General features: G+C 41.5%; 1 protein-coding gene across 1 annotated transcript; it reads left to right on the top strand.

The window, feature by feature from the left end:
• The first annotated feature begins 409 nt into the window (after positions 1 to 409).
• On the top strand, positions 410 to 5,397 carry LOC107193933. Its single transcript, XM_015583473.1, has 7 exons — positions 410 to 498; positions 762 to 973; positions 1,108 to 1,346; positions 1,812 to 2,178; positions 3,091 to 3,320; positions 4,108 to 4,431; positions 5,074 to 5,397. The coding sequence occupies exons 1-7, from the start codon at positions 410 to 412 to the stop codon at positions 5,395 to 5,397; spliced, it is 1,785 nt and encodes a 594-aa protein (XP_015438959.1).
• The last annotated feature ends 7,261 nt before the right edge of the window (positions 5,398 to 12,658 follow it).

The following is a 12,658-nucleotide window of genomic DNA, read 5'->3' as shown; positions in this document are numbered from 1 at the left end:
TGAATAACAATAATGGAATGAAAGATAAATCTAGTGATATCTAAATGAATTTTGAACGTGAAAAATTTCGTTTCATTTAACAAACTGCACATTTAATCAGAATAATACACTACGCTTGAAGTTCTTATATTAATCAGCTGTTCAAGAGATTCTCTAAGCGTTCCCTAATATTTAATACAATTTAATATATTGTACGAGTCAGACACTGGGCTTCATTATTCGCTTTCTTTTCAGCTCCTCCCTGTCTGAGAGTTTCGAAGGAAAGTTTCAATCAAAAGAGCCCCGTCTCCGACTTTCACCCTCGGCGAGACGTGTCGAGAATCTTCTTTTCTTTTTAAAGCGTCGCAAGGTGAACGACCGACAGGTGAAAAGCCGTGCTTGAATGAACCGCGAGATGAATCGGGGGAAAATGACCGATGCACAGAGGTCTTCCAAGTCGACTCGGATTGGTCGACGAAAGCGTCAGAGGTCTGCCAAGCATCCGGCAGACTTCTTCAGGTACTTCAACAATGGAGAACACTCTTTTCTAACAGAGAAACGAGAACTTAACTCGATACGATTCACGCTTCGACTCTTAACATAGTGTACGATTATTCCTACACGGTATCAGGTAACAGTCCATAAATTCGTGTTCTCTGACATCGAAGGGAAATGAACAATCGTTTAGAAGAATCAATACTGTGGTTTATTAACCATATTTTAATATTTCTTAAAAACATGTACGAATTTACGGACTGACCCTATGGATATTGTTAACGCAGAACGCAGTACTATTTCACGAAGGGCCACGAGCACATGGGAGAAGCGATTGATGTTAACAAGGAGCAATCGCCTTTCGTCCACCCGCCATGTTCCCTGATGTTCTCGTACTTCCAATACTGGAAAGCCAGGAAACGTTCCGCGGCCATGGAACGAAGGAAAGGAGTTGCCAGAGACACCCATAGGAACAATCTTCTGCGTACCCTTCGTGTATGTAATCCCAAAGCAGATATTCCTGTTCTCTTCTTCTGATCTTGTATTCATCTATCATCAAACACAAACGATTAAATTCAAGAACCTTTATGTGGTATTTGTTAATGATATCAAAGGTGGACGTGAACCTGGAAGTGTTGGACGCGAAGAAACACAAAGATCTGGACGAAGCGATGGCCATCACCGATGTCGATCCAGGATTCTTCAAGGCGTTCTCCAACCGAGTGGTCAAGGAGAAATTCTCTGTGCAGGAGTACGTGGACGATCTTCGGGAGATCTTCAAGACTCGACTACTGGCTGGACAAGAAACAGACGATTGTATACGTATTGAACAGCAATTCGTGGAAGAACAGAAGAGACTGGACAAGATAAAGGTACCCGAGTTTTTCCATGATTCTATATCATGACTTGTAACATCTCATGCAGCTGACTGCTGTTCGAAGAAGTTCTTTTATAAGAAAACATTCGATCGTAGTTATTCCGACAAATTTACAAATCATTACGTAACTTCTTCATATACAATTATTCAATTTTATATATTTATATCTAATTATCAGAATGGCATTAATCTATTGCCCAGATTATAGACACTCTATTTTACACGTGTAAAATGAACTGTACAAACTAGTCTCTATGTCTGAATTCATTTACAAAGTACGCGCACCCCACTATAGGTCGTCATCTGTAACCAAAGTTCTAATCCGATCGGTGGATCGCCCTAATTACCACGAAATCCTGAGTACCCATTGGCTCACGTTAAAGTGGCGTTTCCAGAAAAAACCAGTTTATCCTGCTTCGTGTCTTCGATAGTCTAAGTCTCAGTTACTTTTTCCCACCAGGCTCGTTATAACAGATACGTCAGCGGTTTCGAGGACTTCCTATCCAAGGATCACGAAGCTAGCATGGACATCCTGGTCCGGGCGGAGAAGGAGTCAAAGTTGACACGTGAACTGACCAACACAAGGAACCAACTGTTCCGAGAGTTCGGCCAGGTCAGATTAGACGTCTATCTATGGGAGGAGAACTGGAGGACCGTGAAGATGTGCCAGAGGTTCCTGTACCAAGTGGCGCCTGTGTCCTGGCGGCAGGAACACGACTGGATCCATCGATCCGATTCCGGGGAGACAATCATCTCCGCGAGTACCGACAATTTATTCGGTCGGTACCGAATGGCCGACGAGGTTGCTTCGTTGGACACTTTGATAGGTGATCCTTTACGCCTTGTGTTTCCATTTGCTCTTTCTCTAATAGCTTGTCCGTTTCTCTAACTTTTCTGACCTGCAAATTGTCCATGAAAGTTACATTGGTCGGTTGTCTGGTTATGCAACTGATATTAGGACTATTGTTTATCAAGAATATATTCTATACTGATAGGAAAAAATGATTGGAAACGTTGAAAATTGTTCTTCATTCTGTTTTCAGTGATTTCTACAGATTGGTCGTAGAACCTGAAGACTTCTAGGAGAAGGTTACCGAATTTGGATCATTGTCTATGTTGGAAAACTATTAATAACCTGTCATGTGCAAGCAATTTGCGCCGTGTGATAGGCAATACGTGCTGCTTATACACTGTGTGGCATAATTATAAAATCACCCTAAAGTTTTCAACCCTTAACGGAAAGTGGAGATGCTTGATCGGTGATGTAATACGATTAATCTATTGGCAATATTTCCCTGCTATCCACTTTCCCCTATGCATTAGGTTAAAATAGAAACGACCCACTTTTTTCCAGGGAATATATTCTTATCTGAAGAAATATTGTATCTCAACACAATTTCAGATATGGCATACTTGGTTAGCTTTTATTATAACCAGAATACACAAAATCTGAAAATTTTAGGGTGGTTTTACAGTTAGTCCACGCAGTGTATATTCAATTAATGCAATCACTACTATCGTACACATTACATTACAAGTTCCAGTAATGGCCCAATCTAGGCGATGGTCCAAATTGGGCAACTAACCCCCTATATTGTGTTACATTGAGATTTATTAAATTTCTTTTACCCAAACATTCTGACCCAGCACTCTAAATCAGCAAAGATTACCATTTATATCGATAAGAAGCTCTTTTTTGTCGATAAAAATTCTTCTTTCACGGATGCATTGGTTCGCAGAATTGTTCGAGGAGGACATCGAGAGTGCTCGTCCGACCGAGATATACTTCGAGGATCCATCCGATTTGATCCGAGTATTCAGAGCGATCGAAACGCAGAATCTGAACGCACTGATCCACGTGGAGTCACTGGCGGAGCCGATGAGCCACATGATGATGACGATCGAGTCTGCAGAGGAGCAGATCAAGACGGAAGTCGAGGAGATCAAGAACGCTATTCACGATCTTCAAGTAATTGCCTTTCCTATTTGAAAATGAAACATAATTAGATCATTTCTAAAAAACTGATTACTATCGAATGGAAAATTAAAACCAATACCTCAGACGCTTTTTGTCTAATGGATGATCCACGGTGTAGATTTACGGTTAAAAACGGTGTCCAACTGTCCTTGAACTCAAAGTCGAGACAACCTCTAAAAAAAAGAGAAAATTAGAATTTATTGTAATCTCGATCAATTTAGGAAGTCTCGATTAGGTAGATACTTTTGGGCATATATTCACTCAGTTTTCACGAAGTTTTTTGTTCTTAAGGTTCAACCCCTTATCCGTTCCTCGTGCCAATTGGACATACAGTAAAGGCTCTATGAGAGTTGCACAGGAAGTTCCTCATTAGAGTTCTTACTTCATCCCACCAGTGGCTCGAGTTTCATGCAAAAAAAAGAAAAAGATTTGTGAGGTATTGAAACAATCCACGATGCACCTTGAAAGTTTCGAAGGAGTCTCCGAGTTTCAAACTCTCATGGAGCCTTTATTGTATTTTCCTTCCTAAGAAATTCTGTTATTCTGCAATGTGTAAGTAAATTTAGCTGAGTCTCCGTGACTTTTATTTTAAATAATTCGCAAATTGAACTACTTGTCTCTTCTATATATTAATATTTTCCTACTGTATCAATTTGACACCAATGGACCAATTAAATGAGGAAAATGAGGGAAGGATCAGGAGACAGGAAACGTGTGAAATGATAAAGCTCTGTAAATTTGAAACTCAATGGCTACTTACTAGAGATCTTCTGTCCAGATTGCCATATACAAATTGGAGTCAAGAGCCGAGGATCTGAAGAGCCACGCGAACAAGCTTCTGGGCGGAGCGTTTCGCGAAGCTGTGTGCGCTGAGGAGGTCCTAAGGTTCCAGGTGTTCATCGAGGACACGTTCGAGAGCTGCATCGGCCCGAACGACGCGAATCTGGACAGTTTCTCGATGATGAAGTGGATCGAGAAGACACACGAGGATCTGAATCTGGAGCTGGACACGCTGCGGCCAGAGGTGGTGAAGGCTTGCGAGAAGGAGGGCTTCAGGCAGGAGCTCAGAGCAATGAGGGAAACGGAGGCGGCTGCTAGAAAGGTCAGATCGCAACAAAAATAGAAAAAAGTTTATTTATTCAATATTCTTGAAACTCTGCAGGTTTGTGCAATTTTTCGTTTCTTCAGGGTGAAAGCCCTTGAAAATAGATGTGTCTTATCCTAGTTACTTTGCAAAACGACCCCTTAAAAATTGACGTTCCTATTTTACTGTATATCATGAAAACTATAATAAATATCGAAAAACTGTTTCAATGAAATTTTAATAGTTCCCTATGCTCTACAAACGTGTGTAATGAAATTGTTCAAAATTCGTTTGTTCAATTATGTATTTATTTAAAAAACGAATTTTTAATAATTCCATTAGACATTTTTATAGAGCATAAGGAGTTATTAAATCTTCATTCTAACAGTTTCTTGATATTTACTATAGTTTGTTAAAATATACAGGAAAATAGGAAGACACATTGATCTCTGCGAGGGGTGATTTCACCCTGAAGATCCGAATATCAGTAAAATCGGAAGATTGCCCGATGCTTCGAGTGAGGTACAAACTTGCAGAGTTTGAAGGAAATTGGAATTTTCGGGGTATTGAAGTCAGATATAAATTTCGATTTCGTCAAATGGCTCTTGACGCCCCGCGATCGAAACAGTCTGTTATCGATCGTCCTCTTGGTTTTCGCAGTTCGAGCTTATGCATCGGTTGCTGGCTTCCCTGAAGCGTGTCATGGAGCCGCCGGTGATAAAGCACCGTCCCCTGACGCGTCGTTCCGAGCCAGCGACTCAAAGGGTCAAGCCAACGCCGCCACCACCGGTGCCGACCGAGGAGGAGTGGCAATATTTGACCTTTTTCACCAACTACTGCAAGCAGGAGGATTTCACCGCCTATCGTACCGAGTTCCCGGACGATTTCGATTTAACGTTCCAGCCCAAACAGCTTCAGGAAGCTGATCAGGAGAGCGGCGACAGCGCTGAAAGCAGCGTCAAAGACGACGCTACGGAGAGCTGATCGAGCTGGTCCCCTCGTTACAGGTGTCCGGTGACGTTATTGGTAACACAGTGGATCATCAAAGTAGTCAGAGTACCAAAAATAAGTTTTTCTATTTGTCTATAAATGAAATTAATGCCATTGATGGAAAAATGGCAGATAGCCGTATGTGCCCAGACTCCATTGAATCTTATGTTGTCTTATAAAATTCGTAATAATGTTCAATAAAATACAAAGTATCAATAATAAAACAGTCATTTCACGTGAAACAACGTAATAAAATAAATTATCGACAAACATTACTAAGGTGTGGAAATAGCGTTCCTCTACGATAACAGTTCCACATCAGTCCTAAGTTTCGAGCATTAATCGAAGATCTGCTGTACACCGTTTAATAAACCGTAACCCGATTTTTATTCTACTTAGGTCTTTACAAACGTTTCAAAGTTTTATACACAAACTTCTCTCCACACTCAAGTTTTCCGAAACTCTCCCGTAGATCATATAGTTCCTTTTTTTCAAGCTAACAGAGTTTTTTCTCCCAGTCGACAGTAAAGGCAAAGTGCGTCACGAGGAAACGTCGGAAGCAGTAAAAGGAAAATTAATGGAACGTCGTTCCGTCAGTCGGGTCTAATTGAAGTCGTGCTCGATTCGAGGGAAGATGCATCTATCCTGCGATTTTCTTTCACCGTCTTCCATAATGCCGGATTACTGCGCTGGAAAACGTCGGAACGCACACTCCGAGGTGGCTTCTTCCTTTGCATTCCCTGGCTCCCAAAGGACCCCCTAGCCGAGGGGAACAAGAGGATGAAAGAGAACGAAGAGGCTCACGTGCGCCCGCTGTTCCTCGGCACACAAACCGGGAGTGTTTCGAAGAAAAGAGGAAGCAATTTCACGAGTGGTCCGGTGAAAAATGACGTCGAAACGAGGTTGATGGGTATACTATATATATAGGGTGTCCAAAAATATCTTCGACTCCCGGAAATGGGGGTTCCTGGAATGATTTGAAACAATTCGTTTCTTTAGCGAAAATCTTATCCGAGGCTTTTTTAACGAGATATTAACGAAAAAAGCAAAATTCGTATCAGTGTGGTGTTTACGTATGCTATAAATAGTAGATTGCAGAACACGAAGAAATAAACATTCTAACAAAGACATTACGATATTTAATTTTCTTACCAAAGTAACCCATTGTTTCTTAACGAAATCAGTACTCGTTTCTATGAAAGTCGAAGATACTGCTCGATTAATATTTACATTTACTCTATTTTTGCTCAATGGACGGTTGCAAAAAATATTTTCAATTTCAAAGACTATTTTCTTCTAGTTAGAAAAAAAATAGTATCCTCCTTCCATTCCAGTTTATATATTCAACAGTTTGAAAAAGTGGAAATACGGATGAACAACCACAAGTCCATCGATAAGTAATTCAGTGTCCAGGAAAGGAATTTTCTCCACGATGAACGAATTGATTCAAGGGTAGTTCTGTCCTGAGGGGTTGAAACGGCAAGGTGAATGAGAATTTTTAGGTCGGCCTTGATAGGCTGTCTCGAGACAGTCGTGTCGCGACACCAGAGTGCCACAAAGGGAGCTGAAAAGGTGAGAGAGGGTGGCTCGAGTTTAGCCGAGGACCACGTGTCTGCTACCGATCCCACTCGTGGAACAGAAGCGTCGAGAGCCGGATAGTTGGGTGTCGTTTCGAATGATCCTTGGATCTCTCTTTGGTCCCTCCGCTGCATCACAATCCACGTTGATTACGGCACTCTAATCGTAACAGGAATATTCATGAGAGAACTACAATCTTTCCTCGGAAATCTTCTTTTTATTTCGACCTATTAGAACCCTGAAGAGGTCATTCTCCTTTGACGGCCGAAGAAGTTGAGCAATCTGTACAGATTTTTCCTCAATAAATACAATATATAATCAAATGCATCTTGTTACCATTTATTCTATTACCTATAAATAGTATAAAAACTAATATCCAAAAATAATTCTATCACATTTTCATTGAAATTCTTATTCTACCACATCCTCAAACGACGCGTTAACTCATCCTCCCCGATTAACAGGTTACAAGAACTCCGTAATCATCCCTAGAAGATCGAAGAATCGCAAATACATCGTAAACCCGAGTAATTTCTTTTCCACCATCGTAATCTCCGCGGACAAGTCGTTCCAAGGATGGAAATCAAGAAAAAGGCGAGTTTACACGTTGAGAAAGGAAGCGCCGTGCGTCTAGAATTACGGTGCCCAGAAGAATGGGCCGCCAGTTCCTTTGGAAATCGGCGCTGGAAAGCCCGGATTTTGCGTACTTCGAGGAGGCCTTTCGAGATTATCCCCATGGCAACCAGGATTGCTCGATAGCAGACATGCTAGGGTACTCTTCAACGAGCCCGAACTCCCTCCTCTTTCCTCCATACCCTCATCCCCCAGTTGCTCTTGATCGTCCGTCTGTTTTCAACCCCCGTGCAAACGGCTGCTTTCGTGGGAGGCTCTTTCCTTTCTTCTTCTTCTTTTTTTTTCCCCTCACTGGTACGTACACCGTTTCTTCGGCGTGTTTCCGGCCCTTCACCACGTACAGCTGGGTCCTCCCAGCGCGCTATATTATTCACCATTCAGCTGTCCGTGAACTCTCAGCGGCTAGAGAGGTCCTTTTGTCTGGCGCGGCAGTAGTCGCCTCGGATCACCGAGCCGAATCTGAAGATGACTTCTTCTGAGCGGTGGTTGCACACTCGTTGTTCCGGGGACTTGATGTTTGAGTGATCGAAGCCTTGAGATGTTGTACCTGCCGGTGGAAACGAAGTTTATGGTTATATTGAAAGTAATGAGAAGAAACGATGAGGATTTCGACGATAGAAGGCTCTGGGTAGTAAATGGTGCAGCTGTGTGTATTACTTGACAAAGTTCCTTGTGGTGTTTGAGAGATTGAAGCCTTGAAGTCGTTGTACCTGGCGGTGGAAGCGAAATTTATAGTTATATTGAAAGTAATGAGAAGAAATGATGAGGATAGTATCCCAGCTAATGAAGTTAATCTATCTATATAGTCTACCCTCTCGGTTTCGTCTTTCTTTACATCTTCCATGTGATTAAAAAAGTTTGAAGATACCTCTGAAGTGGAGGGACACTTCTAAAATGAAGTCTCCGTAACACTTTCGCGAAGATCTGAAGCCTTGGATTTCTTGAGAGGTCTATCTTAAGATGAATCATTCCGCAGATGAGTATCTTCACTTTGAATACTTATTCTGACGATCATCAGGGCCGAGGAGCCTTCGAGCACTCGTCGAGGATTTACTGTAAATTCTGTGAAATTCTTGATTGAAGGGAAATTTGACAACAGTCATACGTTCTAGAAGTCCAAAGAAACAATTAATTCTGTCTTTTGAATAATATCGTCAGGTGACTTATCACTGTTCTTCACTTTACATAGTTCTTCGTATCACGATCTTCACGTACACAAGAGAAAATAAATAGAAACAGAGGAATTCTGTTAATCCGACACAAGCTAGGCAATTTAAACAATGGGGTCTCCGTAGTCCTGGTGAACTACTTTATTCGCTATTCAGCCGTCCGTGAACTCTGAATAAAAGAGCCCTTTGTCTCGAGTGCTACTCGTCCACGCGTTTCAATACGCGGGACGCTCTCCGCAGGCTCCGTAGCCAACTAAAGAACTGTTTACAGTGTTCGGTCAAATGTTATCCCGGATGAAAGGGACGCGTTGTCGAGAACCGGGTGATATTAATTTCCAGGCAGATAAGAAACGAGTTCCTTCGACGATTAAATCGCGGTGAAATCCGTTCGAGTGACCCTCACAAGGAGTGTATTTTAGGCGTCCGCCTTCGATTGCTTTGGTTTTTGGATATGTTTTAGAGGACCGAAAAATAAGAGATACATACTTTTTTACAGCGGCCCGTTTTCATATTTAGGGGGTGAAACCACCCCTCAGAGTTTCGACCCGGAAGTACTATCTCGAAAACCAGGAGATACATGAAAACATTCAATTGGTGGCTTTCATGGTTTTTTATGTACAATAAACTGGTGTTAACAAATTGTCAGAAATACAATTTGTTTATAACAAAAAAAATATCATTTTGAGAACATTTTTGGGAGGAAACTACGTGTATATCTCACAAGGGAAGGCACGGAAGTGTCGCCCTACGATTTTGATGAAACTTCGTATGTCTGTTAAGCAGTCAAAAATAAAGGACACGTATTTTTTTGTATCGGCTGAGACGCGACTTCAAGGGGTGAAACCACCACTCGAAATTTCTATCCGAAATTTTGTTGTTACAAACAAATTATATTTTGGACAATTCGTTAGCACCATATTATTCTACATAAAAAACCGCAGACCTCGTCCATTAGAAATTTTCATGTATCTCCTCTGGTATTCGAGATAGTAATTCCGGGTCGAAACTTTGAGGGGTGGTTTCACCCCCTAAATATGAAAACGGGCCGTTATAAAAAAATACGTATCTCGTATTTTTCGGTCCTCTGAAACATATCCGAAAACCAAAGCAATCGGAGGCGGACACCTAAAATACGCTCCTTGTCAGACGCAGAGGTCAGATCGTTTTAACGAATTCTACGCACGTGGAACAATTGTCGTACCGGAACGAAAATCAACGCGCAATTTTCCTTAATCGATCTTAATTTGTGGACAAAGCAAGAAGACAAGTGGGTCCAAGCTGCGCGGCGAGCCGTGAAACTTTCTCACGAGGTCTAAGAAAACCCGAGAGTTGATATTGTTGTTAACGACTCGAATAATTAACGACGCAGGCACAGTTGTTTCTTGGTTCTGTTCACTCGGCCCCCGAGAGAAATTTTCTCTGCGCGTTCACTTTCCAGCGAGATGCGTTCTTGGAAGTTGTGGCAGAATTAAAGACCTGTAGCTAATGTGTAGAAACTCTGGAGAAGTTGGAGATACACTTAGAGAATGGAAATATCTTTGAGTAGATTTAGAATACTTTTGATAATTGGAAGACCTTTGTCTAATCTAGCAACTCCAGAATAGTCTAGGATCCTCCAAGAATTTCAAGATAGCTTCAACAATTTCGAGATATCTCAAAAGTTCAAGAATCACAGAGGTTTCTAGGGGACTAAAATACTTTTGTCACCTGTAGAAAATCTAAGGTAATATAAGATTCCCTAAAAATTCAAGACATTTTCGACAATTCCTAGACGATTCATAGTTAAACGATCTTAGGATACCATTGATAACTGCGAGAATTCTATCTACTCCTTCTATCTATCGTTCCATATACGTTAATCATCGGTATATCTAGTATTAATAAAGAAGATTAAACAAAAAGCAAGGTAAAATTCCAAAAAATGGAAGGTCAGAGTTGTATGGATTTTCAAGAGGAATGGCGACCTTCCGCAATTTCACGAGGCCTTGAATAGCCCCGTTTTCCATTTTCCACCGAGACAACGGCCACAGCAGAGTGTATCGAAATTATTCAGAAGGGTTGTAGACGCGTCGGCGAAACACTCGCGGTCCGATGCAATTACAATTTTCCCCGAGTCCCCCGTCGAAGACGTTCAAGGAACGAAAACGCTAAAAGCTGGCGGCTCGCCCTTCGCTGTCGCCCGTCCAGTTTAATGAACCTAATTAACCCGAATGTGTAGCCACGAGGGAGATGGACAAGTTGGTATTGAGTTCGTTGACCCGAAAACTGGGGAGATTAACAGCGTTCAATTTAACTCCGTTCGGTCGCGGAACGCATCGAGAAACTTTTATTTTGGGTTTGATGTTCGTCGAGCATCAAATGTGTGCTTCCAGTGAATATAATCTGTTTTCGGTTCTTTGGATAACCGATGGAATTCTAGGGGATGGTGGAGAATACCGTCAGTGCTCTATAATTCTCTGAGGTTCTTGAACTGTGGAACATTTAGGTATTAGCGAAGATATTTCGATGTTCTTAGAGGATCTTAGACTACTCTAGAGTTCCTACAGATGATACAGAGGCTCTTCGATCCTCTAGGAATCTCTGTGATTCTGGAACTTTTGGAAGACTTTGAAATTATTGATGCTATCCTGAAATTCTTGGAGGATCCTAGACTTTTCTGGACTTTCCAGATTAGACAGCGGTCTTCGAGTTACCAAAGGTATTCTAAGTCTACTGGGAAACATTTCCATTCTCTCAGATGATCTCCAAACCCTATGAAATTTCTGCCCATTCGATACAGGTTTTTGATTCTTCCACTGTTCTTCCACTTAATACCCATAAATTTGCATTTGTAACATAACTGTACAACAAAAATCGTTAAAGAAACCTTGTGTCACAAATATATAAAAATGTCAGTGAATTTCGTGTTCTTTATTTTTTATGTATGTGGGAATGCAATTTATGGGTAATTAGTTTTTCATCGCCGTTCGCCGGTTATTTTCGGGTCGGTAGGCAGCAGAGATGAGGAAACTCATTATCTAGATAAAAGAATTCGAATAACGAATAAAAGATAAAAAAAAAAGAAGTATTTCGTCATTTTCAATTCTTTAAACGTGGAAATTTCAATTTTTATAATGAAATAATACTTCTTCACGAATGAATCGACATTTCTCCAACAATTTATTTAATCTCATTGACTGTTTAAAGATCAGAACGACACCCTTGGATACTGCTGCTTTTCACTGTGTATTATCCGAATAAAATTCTGCCCAACTCTGGTAGGCAGCCAGTTTCAATGTGGCGCCAGCCGAGTGGGCGATGGTTCACGATACATCGGCGGGGAGATTAATTTCAGAAAATAGTGCGCCTCCTTATACGTATGTACGTAACGTATCCGCGCAATCTTGCTCGACAAGGGGCGGGGAACACACGTCGTCGGTCGCCCTTTTTCTATCGTGTCGTTCCTATAGAAGGAGCGAACTATAACGCGTCGCGCCCACGATCTCGCGGCGCCCACGTTGATTTTCAGCACTTTTGATTCCGGATGCGTGCACGAAAACGACAGTATTCTCTCCGTGTTTACGACGCCGACGCCCGTCCCGATTTTCTTGTCCGTTTTTCTTTTTTCTTCTCCGACGGTTTCTCCGCTCGGTGCACAAACTACGCGCGGTCGACTCGATCTGCGTATCGCGCTGATTCTGGTTTACTAATTCTAGAGAATGTTTGTTCGATGACATCCTTAAACGTGTCGAAGAATTTGAAAAATAATAGAAAATTTAATTTAGTAGTAAGAATTGGTTGTTGGTCTGATTCTGATTTGCTTATTCCACTGAAACTTTAACGGGAGGGAGACCTCGATATTCGTGATGTTTTAAGGATTCTACGGATTTAGGCAT

This window comes from Dufourea novaeangliae, unplaced genomic scaffold (assembly GCF_001272555.1).
Source record: "Dufourea novaeangliae isolate 0120121106 unplaced genomic scaffold, ASM127255v1 scaffold21, whole genome shotgun sequence".
In the NCBI taxonomy this organism is placed as follows: Eukaryota; Metazoa; Arthropoda; class Insecta; order Hymenoptera; family Halictidae; genus Dufourea; species Dufourea novaeangliae.
This window is presented reverse-complemented; position numbering and strand designations above follow the sequence as displayed.